Genomic DNA, 19,528 nt, shown 5'->3' with positions numbered 1-19,528 from the left:
ACTGTCCCTTAATAAATGATGTGAAGGAATTTTCAAAATAAAATACCTTCACATCATTCAAGATTCTTTATGATTATGATTATGATTATCATTATAACAGTTTATGTGTATTTTTATATAACGATGTGTCGATTTCAGTTCAGACCAGTTCATTTTTTTTATTTTATATTAATAAGAATAAAAAAAAGTAATAAGAATATATGAATAAGAATTTTTTAAAAATATTGTAAAAACATTTAAATATTTTATATTTTACACTGAAAACAACGTTTTTTGTTTTGTTTTATGCAATAAATCTTTTATTTTACTTTTATTTGCTCTTTCTTTTAACTCTGTTTTTAGTGTTTGTTTGTTTTTATTCTGTTTTATGCTTCTCTCTTCTTTTTTTTCTTTTTTTAAAATGTTTTGTCTTTATGTAAAGCACATTGAGTTGCCTTGGTATGAAATGCGATGAGCTATATAAATAAAGATGCCTTGCCCTGCTTTGCCTTGCCTAAAATGTTTTTTTTTATGTTTTGTAATGAGAGGCTAAACGGAGGCCTAAAGTGGACAAAAATCAAATAAAGTGTAAGTATTATTGTTAACGTGTTTTTGTCTCTTCATGAACTCATTAAATAAATATGTAAAGTTTTGTTCTTAAATCTGAACTTTAACTTCTCTCTCTCTGTGGGGTCACGTGGTTCCTTCTAGTGCCTTACCTTTCCAAAATAGAAGAAGAGGTGGAGAGAGAGAGAAGAAGGGGGTGAAGGTGGGGGGGTGGAGTGTTTCGCACGCTGATTGGTCGCCGTCGGAGCGCTGTGATTGGCTGAGAAGAAGCGCTGAGACCCAGAGAGAAGCACCGAGCTCAGATCAGTCAGACAGAGAGAGAGACGGTTCTCTGAGCGGCGACGTGTTGGAGCTGCAGCTGAAGGACACACACTCTCTCTCCTCTTCCTCCTCCTCCTCCTCCGTGACCGTGTGTGTCCGTGTGCGTGTGGATTTGTGTCGCGACTCAAACTCTGGATCTCACTCATTAATAATAACAACACTTACTATACCTTTAAACGGATTCTGTTTGTTCCCGTGGAAGAAGAAGAACAAGAAGAAAAAGAAGAATACGGTGAGACTTTATTCTAACTCTTTTATAGATCTATAGCGCATCAATAAAATGACAGTAAAGTTCATTATAAAACTAAATGCAACTCAAATAAACAGAATCAAAAGGCTAAGAGTTGAAATTAAATAATAATAATAAAAAAAACGTATAATTAAAACATTAAAAATCAAACTAAACTTTGCGCATTAAAAATAAATAAGTAAAAGCAGAGGTTGTGCTGTGGTTATCTGATCGCAGCCTCCTGCAGATCTCATCTAAATCAGAATGGCGCTGCTTCATTTGCAAACTCACTGATTTTTTTTGTTGTTGACGCATTTACCTGCGTGGCGTGAGTCCGCAGCTTCCTGCAGCTATGGAAATGAGTCCGCGGCTTCATATAGGCTAGTAATTAACCTGAGTCTCAGATAATAAATAAATAGTCCGGGACCGAGGCCGAGCCGAGCCGAGCCGAGAAGAGCCGCAGTCCGATGGAAACTCTTGAGTTTATTACAGAGAATCAGAATCTGAACTGTTTTCACTCTTTATTAAAACGTTTCTTTTAGTTTCAGACGCAGCGTAAAAAAAAAAACGTCACATCGCTACGTTTATTTAGTTTAATCTAAAAAAAACTTTTCTTAAGTCATGAGTTGTTGTTTTTTTCTTCTCTTGTCCAAACTCATTTAGTAAAAGTTGAACAACTGTGACAGAGAGAAATAATAATAAATAAATAAAAACATGTTGACGTGCAGACTAATTATAAAATACAAATAAACCTAAAAATAAAACAGCTGGAGATCAGCGTCTTATCTAATTATTATTATTAGCTATTACACTGTAATTAAGGTGTGTGTGTGAGAGAGAGTGTTTGTCAGTGTGTGTGTGTGTGTGTGTGAGTGAATAAGTAATCTCGTGCAGATCACGCGCAGGTGAGAAGAGTCTCGAGCGGCCTGAGTCTCCACAGGTCGATTTAACTGAAGCTGTTGAATTAATTAATAATGAATTAAAACCTAATGAAGATGCAGGAGATAACGAGCTGCTAGAGGAAGAGGGGGGGGGGGGGCATTTCATTTCATTTCATTTAAATACAAGTTTCACCTGCAGCGGAAAAAATGAAGGCACAATAATTATAATTTCCTCTGTTTTATAAAATAAAAACAGGTCAAAAACGTAAAATCTCAACGTTTTTTTTTCCTTCTTCACAATAATTGTGTAGCTATAAAGAAGAAAATAAATGACTTTTTTTTTTTTTAAAGCGTTTTATTTTGAAGGGTCAGAGGCTGCTCTCTGATTATTGGAGTTAATCGATCATCTCCACTGGGCGCGTTAGTTCACGTGTGTTTAATTCAATTAAATCATCAGTGTGTGTGTGTGTGTGTGTGTGTTATTTCTTCTCACCAGTGGTGGACAGTAGCGGAGTAAATTTACTTGAGTACTGTACTTAAGTACATATCCAGAGGATTTGTACTTTACTTGAGTATTAGATTTCTTTGGTACTTATTACTCTTACTTGAATACATTTCCAAGACAAATATTTTTACTTTTACTCGAGTTAATTTCTAGGAAGGCTGAAAAGTACTCCTTACTTTCAGGTCTGCTCTTTTTTTCTTTTCTAAAATTGGACACAAGCTGTGTTTGTCAGAGAAGGAAACCCTAACCCCTAAAAGCAGCACATCAGTGCAGCTGCTTTCAAAGAGTTCATTCTCAGAAACAAGAGTTAAAAGCTCCTTACATTCATTTAGAAACAATTATAGTAATTCATTGATGTGAAAAATAAGACATTTACTCTTACTTTTACTTAAAGTACATTTAAAAGCATGTAGCCTACTTTTGGATACATGTCGACTGAGCTACTTTTACTTGTAACGGAGTAAATTCTGACCAGTAGGCCTAGTATTTGTACTCCTACTCAAGTACTGGGGTGGAGTACTCTGTCCATCTCTGCTTCTCACCGTCTCTCTCTCCCTCCTGCAGCCGCCGCAGAGCGTCTGAGTCCCGGGGAGCTGCTGCACCTCCTCCTCCTCCTCCTCCTCCTCCTCCTCCTCCTCCTCCGCCCGGTCCTTCGGTCCGTCGGTCGGTGGCACTGCGGTCGGTCGGTCGGTCGGTGTGTCCCTCCGCGCCGCCGTGAGCATGATGTCTTACCTCAAACAGGCCCCGTACGGGATGAACGGACTGGGCCTGAGCGGAGCCATGGACCTGCTGCACCCGTCGGTGGGCTACCCCGGTACGGACAGTCCCTGAACGCAACACACACACATACACACACGGATTTACAATCTCATGAAACTGTTTTTTAGATAATATAAAACGATTTATCCCAAATTTGTTCCGTTGAGGATCTGAAACGAGTTTGTTTTATTCTAGCTCATTTATTTGTGACGTTTCCTTTGCGTTTCATATAGAAACAAATCATTTAGGCCTAGTTATAAAGTCATTTTTATTCTGACTTTGAGACTTTGTGCTTGTGGTGCGTTTAAGGGGCCATAGATGAAGTTGAGCTTCAGCCACATTTCCTTTTAGTTTTAAATTGAAAAAAAAGAAGTAGCCTAATAAAATAAAAAGTTTCTGTGCGTTGTTTAATTCCAATGAGTTCCTACTTGTGGTGCGTTTGAGGGGCCATACATTAAATTCGTTTATTTGGACTTTAGCGACATTTCCTTTCAGTTTTATGTTGAAAAACATTTTTTTTTAGAAGTAATAAAATACAAGTTTCTGCGAGCTGTTTAATTCCTGCTTTTATCGGAGTTTGTGAGGGACATAGGCCTACATCAAGTTCAGCTCTTTGACTTTATAGTGACGTTTGCTTTGAGTTTTAAATTAGAAGAAATATAAAACAAAAGTTTCTGCGAGTTGTTTAATTCCTGTGTTTATTCTGACTTTGAGAGATTGTACTTGTGGTGCGTTTGGCGGGGCCAGAGATTGAACTGTAGCGACGTTTCCTTTGCGTTTTAATTTGGAAAAAGCTATAAAAAAAATAGTTTCTGTGAGTTGTTTAATTCCTGTTTTTATTTTGGACATTAGCAAGTTTGTGTTTGTGATGCGTTTGAGGGCCGTAGCTTAATAAGATCGTTTATTTGGACTTTATTAGTAATGACATTTTACACTGAAATCTGTTAAATTTGTCACTTTTTCCACGAAGATAAAACTATGTATCTGTATATTTGCATTTCTTGTGTGTGTTTGTTTCCTATTTGTCCTGACCGATGTTGTGTTTGTGTTGTGTTGTCGTGTTGTCGCGGTGCAGGCAACCCGCGGAAGCAGCGCCGGGAGCGGACTACCTTTACGCGGACGCAGCTCGACATCTTGGAGTCGCTGTTCGCCAAGACGCGCTACCCGGACATCTTCATGCGGGAGGAGGTGGCGCTGAAGATCAACCTGCCGGAGTCACGGGTGCAGGTGAGACCCCTAATAATAACAATAATACTACTAATAATAAGATTAATCACCTTTAGTTTATTCAGGGGGGGAAAAGGTGCCACCGTTCTGGTGCAAAAACTCAAAATCTTACCAAGAATAGCCTATCTGTCTTATTTCTAGTCAAAATGTCATTTCTAGTCAAAACTAATCTAATTCTACTTAAAATAAGACTCATCACATTAAAAATAAATAAATAAATAAAAGTACCATAGCTTGTTTTTAGACACGTTTTACTTCTTTCAAGCACAGGTCCGTTGCTAGGAGTTCTGGGGCCCCTGAAAGAATACTAAAGTGGGCCCCTGACTTTTTCCCTTTTTTGCTTAGACTACGTATGTAGCCTATTATCATTTTTTATTTAGCCTACTTTGTTTTGATGCTAACGCAGCATCACTATGAGTATTAGTCATTAGTTAGTTTTTTGTGGGCCCTATAGAATTATCATCACCTACAACGGCCCTGTTCAAGGAGATTTTCACTTGAAATAAGTAGAAAAATCTGACAGTGGAGCAAGTTTTTCTTTCTTATTACAAGCACAAAAAACTTGCTTTCACTGGCAGATTTTTCTACTTATTTCAAGTGAAAGTTAGTTTGAAACAAGTGAAAATGATATAAAAACAAGTAAATCTTTTAGGTGATGAGTCTTATTTTAAGTGAAAAGAGTTTTAGTTTTGACTAGAAATGAGACATTTTGACAAGAAATAAGACAAATATTCTTGGAAAGATTTTGAGTTTTTGCAGTGCACAGTTGCACACCTGAGTGAGGTCTTATTAAAAGTTCTGGTCTGAGGACTTCCGGTCCCTGTGGGTTCAGGGATTATTGATCAAGTAGAGTTTTAGAGGAGGAGGAAGGAGGAGGAGGAGGGGGGTTAATTCAGTCTGTGCCTCCGCCGGGCTCGAGCTCTGATCGCGGCCGCTGCTGCTGACGGAGCGTGGGCTAATGAGGCCTGACAGTGTGTGAGCTGTGAACACACACACACACACACACACGAGTGGGAGGTGTTATTTATATATATATATATAAAAAAAATACATATATATATATATATATATATATAAAATGTGTCTTGTTGAAGCTGCAGCCACAGTTAAAGACTTTTATTATAACATTTATTATACGTTTTTTGTTTGTTTTATAGCTAAATGTCACAAGTTGACCAAATTTTCTCGAGGCCAAAATAAAAAAAAAAGCGTGTGAATATTTAATATATAAAAACACACATTTCTACATAGTTAATGTCTAAATTGTTTATTTAAAAAATATATTTTCATATTATACACTGCCATATTATATTAGGTATTGACAGCAGTAGGTGAAGTAATTTGACTTTACCTACTGTTGTCAATATAATATAATAGGGGAAAACAATTAAAGTAACAGATATCACCTTGAAACTTCTCAACTTTATTACTTACATTTAGAGAATAATTTTTTGTATTACAAGTTTTGTCAAATTATATGTTTAAATATGCAAATGAGTCAATATCTAATTACATATGCGTGAATTTGCATAATTTTCTGGAACGGAAATCTGAACATTGGATAAAGTGCACTGTCAAAATTCTTGTTATAATTTGTTGACATTTCAGGGTCAGACGTTTTCGGATATAGGCTATCTTCTATCACTCCTTAAATGAAAAAATATATACTGTCACCAGCCCTAAAAGATTTTTTAAAATAAAACCGAATTTCTCCATGTTTTTAGGAATAAAATGTCGTATAAATGAGGCTGTGAATGATACATCAACAAACCCCTGAGTAAAAACCTTCAGAGTGTAGAGAGGAATAAAACTGGAAGGTTTGGTGGATGTAAGTTCTGCTGAAGTGGAGAAACAAACAGCCTTTAGGGATTTAAAGATTTATATTGTTAATAATTATACTTTTTTTTTTTTTACGATTTGTTGCTAATGCAAAGGGAATTACCATTTTTGGAGCGGATGTCATTGTTCAGGGGAGAGAGAGCTTTACAGAGACATGTGACATGACACGGGTCAGATCGACTTTAGGAGAAGTCCAATAAAAAAAAAAACCTTAGTGTCTGAAAGTCTGAAAGACGGCATGTTATGGAAGCAAAACAGCCCACAAATCTCAAAATTGGTCAGTGCATGAAAAAACAAAGCTTTTTGCCGGCAGTGTCTTGTCTCGCCTTGAATAGATGATGCACTGCAAAAACCCAAAATCTTTCCAAGAATATTTGTCTTATTTCTTGTCAAAATGTCTCATTTCTAGTCAAAACTAATCTCTTTCCACTTAAAATAAGACTCATCACCTAAAAATGAAGTTGTTTTTAGATCATTTTCACTTGTTTCAAACAAATTTTCACTCAAAATAAGTAGAAAAATCTGCCAGTGAAGCAAGTTTTTTTTGTGCTTGTAATAAGAAAGAAAAACTTGCCCCACTATCAGATTATTTTAAGTGAAAATATGCTTGAAAGATGTAAAAAGTGTCTAAAAACAATCTACTTTTAATGTGATGAGTCTTATTTTAAGTATAATGAGATTTGTTTTGACTGGACATAAGACAAATATTCTTGGTAAGATTTGGAGTTTTTGCAGTGTAACAGCGAGGGGCTTTTACTTTGAAAAACCACCTACATTTCCATTTAAAACACAAACAACTGCGTTTCCTGCTTTTTTAGTTTAACCGATAATGTTCAACATTGATTCTGGCCGTGTGTGTGTGTGTGCGTGTGTGTTTTCCTTCAAGTTTCTTCAAGTGAACATGTTGAGACAGATTCTCCTCGACCTCACACACTCTGAATAAAAACAACAGTTTGACGCTGTTAGAGCTGCAGGATTTAAACATCGAGAGGTTTAAAGTTCATGTTTCCTTCTTCAGCTCTGGTTGTGACGGAAGAAAAAGACAAAATAATCACGTTAGAAAATAAATGTAGTTTTGTTGTGTTTATTTTGTCAAACTGCTCCTTTAAAACCCTCCTGTTGTCTTTCTGGTTCAAATTGACCCAATTTGTTCCCTTCCTTCCTTTCTCCCTTCCTTCTTTACACAATCCTTTTTTCCTTCCTTCCCTTCTTCCGTCCTTCTTCCTTCCTCTTTTGATCCAATTGACCCTCCATCTTTCTTTCCTTCCCTTTCTCTTCCGTCTTCCGTCCTTCTTCCTACCTTGAACAAATGTTCCCTCCCTCCATCTATCTTTCCATCCTTTTTCCATTCCTTCTTTCTACCAATCTTTCCCTTCGTCCTTCCTGCCTTCCTTCCTTCCCGTCTTCCTTTCGTCCTTCCTTCCTTTCGTCCTTCCTGCCTTCCTTCCTTCCTACATTTCCTTCGTCCTTCCTGCCTGCCTTCCTTCCTTCCTTCCCTCCTTCTATCCTTCCTGCCTTCCTTCCTTCCCTTCTTCCTTTCGTCCTTCCTTCCTTCCTTCCTTCCCCCCTTCCTGCCTTCCTTCCTTCCCACTTTTCCTTTGTCCTTCCTGCCTTCCTTCCTTCCTTCCTTCTTTTCCTTTGTCCTTCCTGCCTTCCTTCCTTCCTTCCTTCCTTCTTTTCCTTTGTCCGTCCTTCCTTCCTTCCTTGACCCAGGTGGACAACAGGAGGGTTAAAGCTCTGACAGCATAGCGTTCACGTCCTGCTTATTCTTTTTGTACACACTAAAAAATGTTGGGTTATCTCTGTAACCCAATTTCTGAGTTATTGGTGTTGAGTTAAAGTTTTGGGTTGTTTTCCCAGAGTTTAACCCATTTTCAGGGTTATAGGGCTATGAATTTAACCCAATTCCTGGGTTGTGCAAGTAATGGGGTTATTTTTCAGTGAGTAACCCCTTTGTTGGGTTGGGTTGGTTAATTGTGTGACTTAACCGGCCGGTTCATTTGAAAAATGCTGTCCGCGCACTACAACATTGGGTTATTTTTAACCCAACTATTGGGTCGAGCAAGTGCTTTATACACGACCCAATAGTTGGGTTAAAAATAACCCAACGTTGTAGTTAGCATAACCCAACTCTTGGGTTGAATATTCAACCCAAGAGTTGGGTCAAAAAGATTAACCCAACCCGTTGGGTTAAAATAACCCAAAAAAGGGGTTCGTCCTTATTTGAACCAGCAGTTGGGTTAAAATTGGGTTAATTTTTAACCCAACTGTTTTTAGTGTGTATGTTTAGTTGCCGTGGCATTGACCTTTTGCCTCCTCCTCCGTCCTCAGGTGTGGTTTAAGAACCGGCGAGCCAAGTGTCGGCAGCAGCAGCAGAGCAGCAACAGCGCCAACAAGGCGAAGCCCCTGAAGAAGAAGTCGTCTCCGACCAGAGACAGCACCGGCTCCGAGAGCAGCGGCCAGTTCACGCCGCCGGCCGCCGCCGCCTCCTCCTCCTCCTCCTCCTCCTCCACCTCTTCATCCTCCTCATCCTCCTCAGTCCCCGGTTTGCTCAGCACCTCCTCTTCCTCCTCCGCCGCCGTCACCGCGCCCGTGTCGTCCATCTGGAGCCCGGCGCCCATCTCGCCAGCGCCGGCTCCGCCCGCGCTGCCCGACCCCGCCGCGCCCACCAGCGCCTCCTCCTGCATGCAGCGCTCCGTGTCCTCGTCAAACTCGTCGTCCACGACAACGCCGTCCTCCTCCTCCTACCCGGTGTCCTACAGCGCAGCGGCGGCGGCGGCCTACGGGCAGGGCTACCCAACGGCGGCCTCGGCGGGCTCGTACTTCGGCGGCGTGGAGTGCAGCTCGTACCTGGCGGCGCCCATGCACTCCCATCACCACGCGCACCCGGCGCACCACCAGCTCAGCCCGATGGCCGCCGGCGCCATGTCGGGTCACCATCACCATCATCACCACATCGCAGCGGCGCAGACGTCGGGGCATCATCATCCCCATCACCACCACCACACGCCGCCGCATCATCACCACCAGGCGGCGGCGTACAGCGCGGCGCCGCCCGGCCTCGCCTTCAACTCCACCACGGACTGTCTGGATTACAAAGAGCAGCAGACGACGGCGGCGGCAGCGGCGGCGGCGGCAGCGTGGAAGCTCAACTTCAACGCCTCCGACTGTTTGGACTACAAAGACCAGGCGTCGTGGCGTTTCCAAGTGCTGTGACTTCCTTTTCACAGAAGTCTTTTCTTTTTGTTGTTGGTGGTTTATTTTATTTTTTGGGAGAAAAACCCTTTAAATGGATAGTTCAACATTTTGTCAAATTGGCCCATTGCCATAATCCCTATAGTCATAGCAGTATATAGGTTTGTTACCTTTAATTGTCGGTGCAAGCTATTTTTAGAACAGCGGAGCAGAGCCGTGAGCTGCTCAGAGCTACGCTATACGGAGGCTCATTACATGGGATTTCTTGGTTTCCCTCATCAAACTCATCAAATACACAATCCAACAACTCCACAATGCTCTGGTGGACAAGTTGTGACCTGCACATTCACCACGCTATGAGATAATAACACAACGTTACCAGACAGAGTTGTTTTAGAGGGAAATTCATGCAAAACTGCTGATGCACGTTGCCTTCAGGGACAGTTTTTCATCAAGCAGTCTAGCTGTATTTACTTCTAAAACGGCTCCATTTCGTAACCTTCCATTATTATCATAGTGTGGTGATAGCTTGCACCGACAAATAAAGGTAACAAACCTACAGCTATGACTATAGCGATTATGGCAATGATCCAATTTGCCAAAATGTTGAACTATCCCTTTAAGAGCAGAACAGTAGAGAGACGTTTTTAAGAAGTTTATTTGTGAACGAACTGACACCTGAGGCCTGAGCCGACATCCTCGGGGTCGCTCGACTCGACTCGACTCGACTCGAGGGGATTATTTTTCTACTCCAGAACTCGAGAGAAAACCGAAACAATTTTACGACTTCTTGAAGGCCTTCAACCGACACAATCACGGAGGTGGAGATTATACGTCCAAGAAAAACAGAATATGAAATATGAAAAAGCGGTGAATGGACTCCTGGAGGGAGGGAGGGGGATGGGGGGAGGGGAGGGGCTTCTCTAAAACATGATGCTGCTATGATTTCCAGGTTGCTGATGTTCCTTTTTGAATCTTGTCGTCCAGCCCGTGGCCCGTGTTGTACTTTGGAGACTGAATTGCAGCACTTGTTTATAAAGGTGAAAGCTTTTTTTGTTTTGTTTTGTTTTTGCCATTTGTTCTTTGCCGAGGAAAGAAAATTTTAAAAAATGTGAATTAGACACGTAATGTCAGTATTCCATTGAAATTTGAAAAGATGTACATTCGTGTCTTTATAATAAAGTCTTGTTAAAACACGAGATAAGTTTTGTCGTGTCTCCACAACACCGCTGATCGCAGTGGACTGGTCCAACTGGTCCGAAGGCGTGAACTGTTTTTAATCACGACTGATTAACTGCAGCTTTTTGACACACTTTGATTTCATAAATTAATTGACTGTTGCCTTTTAACCTTCATTTATTCAGGGAAGTAACCCACAACACAAACACAGAACACCTGGAAGCCGTCCAATACAAACAATGAGATGTGTTTGATCTGTCGACAGCTGGAGGATTAAATGTTCAATCTCGCTGTAGATTCAACTTGTGCAGTTTGAATCAAAAACATGTAACGATAGATAGATAGATAGATAGATAGATAGATAGATAGATAGATAGATAGATAGATAGATAGATAGATAGATAGATAGATAGATAGATAGATAGATAGATAGATAGATAGATAGATAGATAGTTTGCAGTCATGTGATTCCAATGACGCGCAAAGTTCAGATGGGGGGCAGGAAGTGGAGAGCGGTGATTGGAAATGAATGGAAAGTGAGTACTCAAAAGCGTTGGGTGAGCCTGCAAGTAGCAGGTATTGTCTAAAAATAGAATACGTTGAAAGGCCAGCACTCACAAAATGTCCTTTAGGTAGCTTTAATAGAACAGGCGGCGAGGTACAAACGTTTCGACAGTAGCAGTCTTATTCAGTGTCTTCAGTTGTCACTTGTTTCATTAAAGCTACCTAAAGGACATTTTGGGGAGCGTACCTATGTTCCCCGGGTTCTATGTTCCCCTATAGGGGAATATAGGACCCTCTTTTTGAAAATGGGTCCTATGTTCTCCGTTTTTACCAAAAAGGGTCCTATGTTCCCCGGTCGCAGTACATACTGGGGAACATAGTGTTCCCCGCTGTTGCTGGTCGATGGACTTTCTCTACTTATCTGGACTCTCTCTGTCTATCTGGCCTGTCTAGCCTCTACCTGGTCTTTTTACTAAACTTAACCAACTCCTTTCTTCATTGCCTAAACCCAACCAATGGGACAATTAGCCTACACTTCTCACTCAAAGTCCCAACTCAACTTCTCACTCAAAAATAGGCAAAAATATGCCAAGTCACTCACAACTCCACTTCCAGGTATGGGTACGAAAATTGCATGTTCCCCGGGTCCTTTTGGGGAAAAGTGGGGAACATAGGACCATTTTTCTAAAAAAGGGTTCTATGTTCCCGGGTCTGGACACAGAGGGGAACATAGGACCCGGGGAACATAGGGATGATCCCACATTTTGTGAGTGCTGGCCTTTCAACTTCTATGCCTATTCGAGCCGTGCACCCATCGTAGATTGAGCTGGGAGAGTGCTTGCTGATTCCCCCTTTTATTGTCTAAAAATAGAAAAAACGGAAAACTGGATATGATCCATACACACTGAGGAAAAGTGAGAAAAAAAAAGTCCAGCAGAGTGGAGAGACTGAGCATAAACCAACCGTTCTGCTTTCATCCGTCGGGTGTTTGCAGCTCGGAGCCGATCAGGAAGGGCGGAGGATCGGTCGGATGGTGGTTTCGGTAAGACGCCTCGGTCTCGGTGACTTGTGGCACATCGGGACCTCACAACGGCCCCCGAGCTGTTAACACCCTTGGCTTGTGGGAATCACATCGCCATGTTTCAGTCACGTAATGGAGATAATAACTTCTTTCTCCCACAATGTTGTTATTACTTTGTTTTTCCAGGTTTGACCAGTGTGTACAGCCGAGGACGGCGCAAAACTTGGGCATTTTCTAACAGTTATCCTGCCGGCAAAAACACTTTGTGCCCCACCATCTGCAGTCGTGACGTCACCTGCAAACCACCTATACTTTCACATTAATGCAACTAAACGGGCATCCAATGCATTTATTGAACGACCGAAACAGACACTTCAACTGTTGTAACTTTAAACTCAAAGTTAAAATAAAATAATATGTTTTAAATATGTTGAACATTCAGTTTTGGTAAACGGTTGCCATGGTACACCTTTCGCCAACTGAGTTACTATTGTAGCCAACCAAGAAATAGGAAGTGAAACTGTACTCGAATACCGACGTCAACGATGAGTACTTGAGTACTCATCCCTAATAGACAGGATAGATGGTTAACTGATTAGTTTGAGAGGAAGATAACGCAATGAGTCACCAAAGACAGTTGAAGTGGTAAAATGCTGAATGTAACCTGGTGAGTAAAACTTGTAATTCATTGTCCACGTACCTGGCCGATGAGAGCCAATCAGAGAGCGACCCCGGGCGTGTATGTCATCGTTTCCAAAGCTATCGTGGTACGTTCCACTATAACCTGGAAGTCTGGGTAACACTTTACTTGAACAGCTGTCATAAACATCAATGAATACTTATGACAGCTGTCGTTAAGTGTCATTCGGTAAGTTATGTCACTTTTAATGCAAAGTGACAGCTGTTATGTCATGGTTATGACAGTGTTATGTCAATCTTATGAATACCCATTCAAGTAAAGTCTTACCGAAGTCTGAGTTCCCAGTCGGGTCCATCATCATAAACGCCCCCTGAGGTCAGAAGTCCAACTCGGTAACTCTGAGGAACTTCGGTCACCCTGACCTTACAATCCAACATGGCCGCTCCACGCATCAACGGTGAATAAAAACTGAACGTTAAGCTGTTTCTCAGACACTTAGTCTTGATTCCGTGTCATTACATTAATTGGTTGTAGCAACAGTTTAGTGCAGCTCCAACCTACAGCGCATGTTGTTATGTTGCTTTCACACACAAACTATAACCTCGTGTTTTGTTAGCAGCTAGCGTTGGTGACCAATGCTAAAAACAACTAGCTAACAAGAGTCGCTTCTCTGGCCTGTTACCAACTCATAACTGGAATGTGGAGGACATCTCGGGACTTCAGAGGTAAATGAAACATGTGCTAAGTTTTCAAAGTAAAACAATATCAAAAGTTTAAGTTTAAGACTTAAGCATCTATTTGCTTGTTTTTTGACAAAATTAGTCCTGGTGGTTGTAGAAAATGTCTCAACGGAGATAACTCGCAAACTAACTTGTTTCCTCTATTAGAAAAACAACTTGAATCAAAAGACAGAAGGCTCTGAGCCTCTCTTCTAATTGGCTGACTGTTCTCAAGAGTGATCCAATGAAAAATAGAGCAGATGTCAGAATAAAACACTCAGAGAAACTAAAAATCCTGCAGAGTTGTTGGATGGATGGTGGGTCCAGGTGGTGAGGGGGCAGGGCTTTGTTGTGACATCACAAAGTGACAGGAAGTCCTGACGGCTGGTTTCAAGGCTCAGTTTCTGAATACAGGCTGTGTGCATTTCTCTGTGGACTGAGGCTTTGATACTTTCACAGTATTAATATAGAACCTAGAGCTGCTTTATAATCACACTACACATGGACATCTACCTTTATACTGTATGGAGCTTTAACACAAACATCTACCTTTATACTGTATGGAGCTTTAACACAAACATCTACCTTTATACTGTATGGAGCTTTAATACAAACATCTACCTTTATACTGGATGGAGCTTTAGTAGAAACAACAGGACACTTTGACATTTGACCTTAAGGAGCTGGGGATTTTTCACTTTTCATTTCATCTTTGTTCAGATGTGGGTAATAAACAGCTCTCTGAGCGTCTTGGACCTGGCGACTGGGCTTTTAAAAGACAAAACAACATCTTTAACAAACAATCAGCTGTGTGAAACCTGCCGAGGCTCCTGGGACGTGGCGGCAGTGTAAATGTTATCTGTGTTACCCAGAGGAGCATCCAAACAGCGTGTCAATAATCAGACCCCCCACCCCCACCCCTCCCCACACACACACACACACACACACCCTCCCCTCCTTCCTCGCAGCCCGGCAGGTTCGCAAACATGTCCGCTGGCATCCCCGCTGTTTGTTTGGCCGTGTCGACAGCGCCGTACAACTCATTTGATCCAAGGAAAAAAGGGACGAATCACGATTTTAATTAACAGCCGTCCCGCTTCCTCGCGGCGTCCCTCCAGCAGCTGGACAAACACTTTTTCGGTAAACATGTACGTCCGACGCCCGTGTGTTTGCCCGCCTGCGCGTCCTGCTGGGCTTTACCAGCGTGCACCGCTGCCTCGTGCAAACACCAGCCAGGATTTACCACACGAGGACAAACTAATCTTCAGGCCATGTTCAGGCAATCTCTGCTGCGTGTTTCAGAGGAAGGACGCCCGTCTCTGAACAGCTGTTCTGGATGTCTTATTATCCCACCAGCCCCCCCCACCCCTCTCTTTCTTCGCCTTTGTAGTGACAAAGTGACTCGGCTTTTTGGCTTTTCTGCTTCCCAGAACAGAAGGCCACAGAGAAACGTCAGTGTGTCCTCTCAAGGTGAAGCTGAACCAGACTCCGACCTCTGACCTGGACGTGGAAGCAAAAGTTTCCATCGGGTCTAGACCAGAGATACAAGAAGACTAGATGGCTCACCCAACGCTGCTGCCCAATGACACGGTGTCGCCACACGGCCGCCTTGGCTCAGTCCGCTCGCTTCCTCAGAGCATTAAGCGTCTGGTTCCTGTTCTACTAAAATAACCAGAACTTGCTCAGTTTTTGACCGATTTGGTTTGTTATGAACGTCAGAAATGCAGTTTTGATACCGCATCATGTACTTTTCCATAAAAGTAACATTAACTATTTGCATAAGGTAATAGCTATATACAGTCAAAATTTCAACTAGTTCTGAATAGTTTTTTAAGTGCAGATGACTGGATCATCCACTGTACTGCGGTGAGTCAGAGCGAGTGGAACTGACACAAGATGGCCGCCTGTGAGTTATGTATGAGCGTAGTTCGATCCAACCCTTGGTCTAAACGACGTAAGGGAAAATTCTAGTCTGAGGTGCGTTCAAGGACCATTTCTTTGCTGTCAAACACAAAGTCAGATGGAGATGACAAAATCGCCTCCAGTTTCTTCCAATAGAAAGAGTGAGCTGCGGCACCGACGCCATCTTGGCAGCGTCTGACTCCGCCCCCTAAATTCCCAGTCCTCCAAAAATGGGCATAAGAGGTGACCCGTGCGTTTTAGCTAATCTGGGAACATAGTGCCCTGGGAATATAGGGCTGACCCCTTCCCCTTTGGCTCGAGGTCAAAATTACTCTGAATCATCCCTTTAAATGCGGTATAAAAAATAAAAATGACTTGACTTAAAAGTTTCATTTTGAGAAAATTCTTAGAAATAAGAAAAATCTTAGAATTGAGGGAACATAGGGCTGAGGGAACATAGGGCTGACCCCGACCCTTTCAAATTAAAAGCTCCAGAGACCAGGTGGTAAATCTGTAAAAACCTGAATCTCTTCCTTTGTTTCATGGCGTCTTTTTGAAAAAACAACCAAATCTTTCTTTTTTGTTCCTAAATTTTAAAAACGAGTCTAAAAAACATAAAAACTGCAGTAACGTCTGTACTTTTATTGTTTCACTGCATCATTTTGTCTTGTTTTCATGTGGACACACGTCGTCTTTGTTTCCTCCTGTGAGTCAAACGAGCTCAGCGTCGCTGCATCGGTACAAGTTAAAGAAAAAAAAGAGAAAAAAAAGTGGGTAAAAAGCCAAATGATGAGTTATGATTTTGAACACTTCCAGCATCTCTGTGTGTATAGTTTCATATGGAAATCCCTTTAGCACGGCGGGTAAATAGATTACGATACAGTGAGGGATTAGGGATTGCCTCGCCGCTGGCCCACTAATCCTGAGCACAGACTGTCAACAGCCCTGACATGTCCGGGACTCCTTCTGCACAAAATGGCTCCTCGGCTGTTTAAGAAGCCAATTTACACACACACACACACACATTCACACACACACTCCGCCGACATGAATATTCCTATCAGGGCTGTCAGCAGTGGGAAAAACAATGACGTTTGTCTTCAAAGGAGGGAAGATTAGATGCTGCACGAGACAAAACCGAGACCAGAACTCTTTGAAGTGATTTCACTTCCATTTCCAGAAAAGTTGTTTTGGGCCCGCATGAAAGTTTACAAATGTTTTTCAAAAACTTCTCTCTGTAGACGTTCAACACTTTTGAGCTCACAAAGCAGCTCTCAGCTTCTTCACTTTAAGTTTATTGTCTAGTATTTATTCAGTTTCATGTGATAAAAATTTGGATTTTTGTGTTTAAAGGTAGACGTTTGTGTTAAAGCTCCTTCAAAATAAAGGTAGATGTTTGTGTTAAAGCTCCATACAGTATAAAGGTAGATGTTTGTGTTAAAGCTCCATACAGTATAAAGGTAGATGTTTGTGTTAAAGCTCCATACAGTATAAAGGTAGATGTTTGTGTTAAAGCTCCATACAGTATAAAGGTAGATGTCCATGTGTAGTGTGATTATAAAGCAGCTCTAGGTTCTATATTAATACTGTGAAAGTATCAAAGCCTCAGTCCACAGAGAAATTTGCACACAGCCTGTATTCAGAAACTGAGCCTTAAAACCAGCCGTCAGGACTTCCTGTCACTTTGTGATGTCACAACTAAGCCCCGCCCCATCACCACCTGGACCCACCATCCATCCAACATTTGCAGGATTTGGTTTCTCTGAGTGTTTTATTCTGAAATTTGCTCTATTTTCCATTGGACCACTTTAGAAAACAGCTTGTTGTCACTATGTGGGCCAGAGTTGGGCCAAGGTTCCAGGTGCATGCTGGGTCAGAAAACCTGTCACTTGTATATATTGTGGATAATTAATAATACGCCTTAATTAATCAGTTATCCAATCATATTGACCTTTTGTGAGCCCTAAGACAGAGTTACATGTCCATATGATATCAGAGGAACTAAGATCTGATATTGATAACGGTGATCGTCAGTGGTTCAGATTCCTTCACTCTCCTCTACCGCCCAGTGTGTGTGTGTGTGTGTGTCCAACAGAGCTGGAGTGCATCTTGTTTTCAGGTTCAGACGTTTGATGTTATTTGCCTTCCAAGTGCCTCTCACTTCTGAGGCCGGTGCTGGCTGGAGCGGGGGCCTCTCCTCCAGACAAACGCCGATAGGGAATCTCTTTGTCGGGGCCGTGCCTAAGCCTAATCTAATGATTCAGATGACTGGGGGCCGTACTTAGCCGGATAGCCAGTGGCTCGCTTCAAACAAGCCGCTACGGGTGGAAGTTTCCCAAGGATTAACACTTAAAGAAGCAGCAGAGGAAAAAAAAAGAGAGCGAGAGAGCGAGAGAAAGGAAGAAAAAAAGAGAGCCGGTGCCTTCCAGGGAATCCCCATTAAGTCGAGTCTTGGAGTGCCAGAGAGGAATGTGTTTCTGCTGAGCTGTGATCCAGGTCTATTTCAGCGCTAATGGAAAACCGGCCTCGTACATTTGATCTGTGACTTCTTCTTCTTCTTCTTACACAACAATAGAAACACGCTGGTGTGGTTTCATTACAGCGCCGGTGGAATCTGACTGGCTGCAGACTCAGCACAAGCATAAAACCAATGAGTCTCCATTAACTACAGCAGTTAATTGGTTTGATATCAAAGTCAGGGCAAAGAATTAAACATTGTTCAGTGCCAACATTTAAAAACAAAACAAAAAACAACACTGTATGACAAAAATGTTTCTATCAATGATGAAGTTTGCTGATTTCAATCTGTAAATTAACTACTCTGCGGTCTAACATGGTTTCTTGCTAAGAGCGGATGGCACCATCAACATTTGACAAGAGTGTTTGGATTTATATGTCCATACAACCTTATGTATGGACCATACAACCAAAAAGCAGGGCTGGGTGGTTAACAACTAGTATTTTCAGTTTTAGACTGCATTACCTAGATCACTGTTTAAAGACAGTAGCCTCACAATCATTCTGTACAGGTTTAATCTGCAGGAAATCCAACCAAAGCCCCAGGGAAGGAGGTTATTATTGGACGTTTTTTGTTAAATGAATGAAGCTGACAGATAAATATTTGTTCCTACAAAGTCAGTCTGATGTAAAACTATATTGTCCATGGCTGAGTCACTGTCCGGTGAGTTTTGGGCCATATTTTCATTTTAAAACAACAGTGTAAAATTAAGTTGGCACATTAAGCCATTAGTGATAGCTATGATAATTGTTCAATAGAAAGTTCAATACTTTTATTTAAATGCCTAAATGCAACCAGATGAGAAAGCACAGAGAAAACCCGCACAGTTTGGTTGCATTAACATTAGAACTCTTCAAATGTACAACGAGCAACGCACATACAGACGATGAACTCATTTAACCTCAAGACGTCGGCATGAAAAAGTGACCGTGAGTGCCGGCGGTGATGAAATGGTAGATAAAGAAGGTCGGGTCATTTCGCTAGTGTGGCAGTCAGAGACCTATAAACTGTACAACAAGATTTAATTGTTAAAATTACACAACACAACTGGCTACGTCTACTACAACCATCACAACATGTCCAGAAACAACTGGCCCCAGGCCGTGGAGAGGAACTCGACAACAGAGCACATTGGTACAAACAATTTTCAAACGATCAAACGATTCCTGTACAACACATCGATATCAGAGTAAATGCTAAAAACTAAAGTGGTTCAACTCAAAATTATCGATAATTATCAATGTGGACTGATATGAAAACCATCATCTTGAATGGATCTAGCCATATCATTGGCTGTCTGTATGTTATACTACACCTCTAAGTTCCATCTGCCTGGTTTCCCAGCAGTCATCACACCCTCAGAGGACTGAGCCACAGCTGTGGCCCCATCCACTCCCTGAGTTTTACCTGTTTTTGACCTAAAAATGTGCCTCAGTGCAGCGGTACAATAACACGGGTCAAAAGCCCCTTTCTCTCCGCCTGCTGCTCTTCTGCTCTTTAAAGCCTCAGTGTTTGTTTACGCTCGGCCGACTTTAATCCCGGA

General features: G+C 41.7%; 1 protein-coding gene across 1 annotated transcript; it reads left to right on the top strand.

Annotated features, from left to right (window-relative positions):
- The first annotated feature begins 3,102 nt into the window (after positions 1–3,102).
- Positions 3,103–9,523, top strand: LOC146992418 (homeobox protein OTX1 A-like). The gene is made up of 3 exons (XM_085792652.1): positions 3,103–3,296; positions 4,317–4,468; positions 8,639–9,523. Exons 1-3 carry the CDS (start codon positions 3,203–3,205, stop codon positions 9,521–9,523), a joined length of 1,131 nt encoding a protein of 376 aa, XP_085648778.1. The 5' UTR covers positions 3,103–3,202.
- Positions 9,524–19,528: the final 10,005 nt, after the last annotated feature.

This window comes from Trachurus japonicus, chromosome 1, assembly GCF_045865225.1.
Source record: "Trachurus japonicus isolate A0001 chromosome 1, Traja_1.0".
Classification (NCBI taxonomy): domain Eukaryota; kingdom Metazoa; phylum Chordata; class Actinopteri; order Carangiformes; family Carangidae; genus Trachurus; species Trachurus japonicus.
The sequence above is the reverse complement of the archived record's forward strand: the minus strand, read 5'-3'. Positions and strand labels throughout refer to the sequence as shown.

What these genes read in the sequence shown, in the direction of transcription:
- LOC146992418 (XM_085792652.1), top strand. Translation starts at nt 3,203, where the DNA reads ATGATGTCTTACCTCAAACAGGCCCCGTACGGGATGAACGGACTGGGC. An exon ending in CCCGTCGGTGGGCTACCCCG is followed by an intron (nt 3,297 to 4,316) that starts GTACGGACAGTC and finishes GTCGCGGTGCAG; the next exon opens with GCAACCCGCGGAAGCAGCGC. An exon ending in TGCCGGAGTCACGGGTGCAG is followed by an intron (nt 4,469 to 8,638) that starts GTGAGACCCCTA and finishes CTCCGTCCTCAG; the next exon opens with GTGTGGTTTAAGAACCGGCG.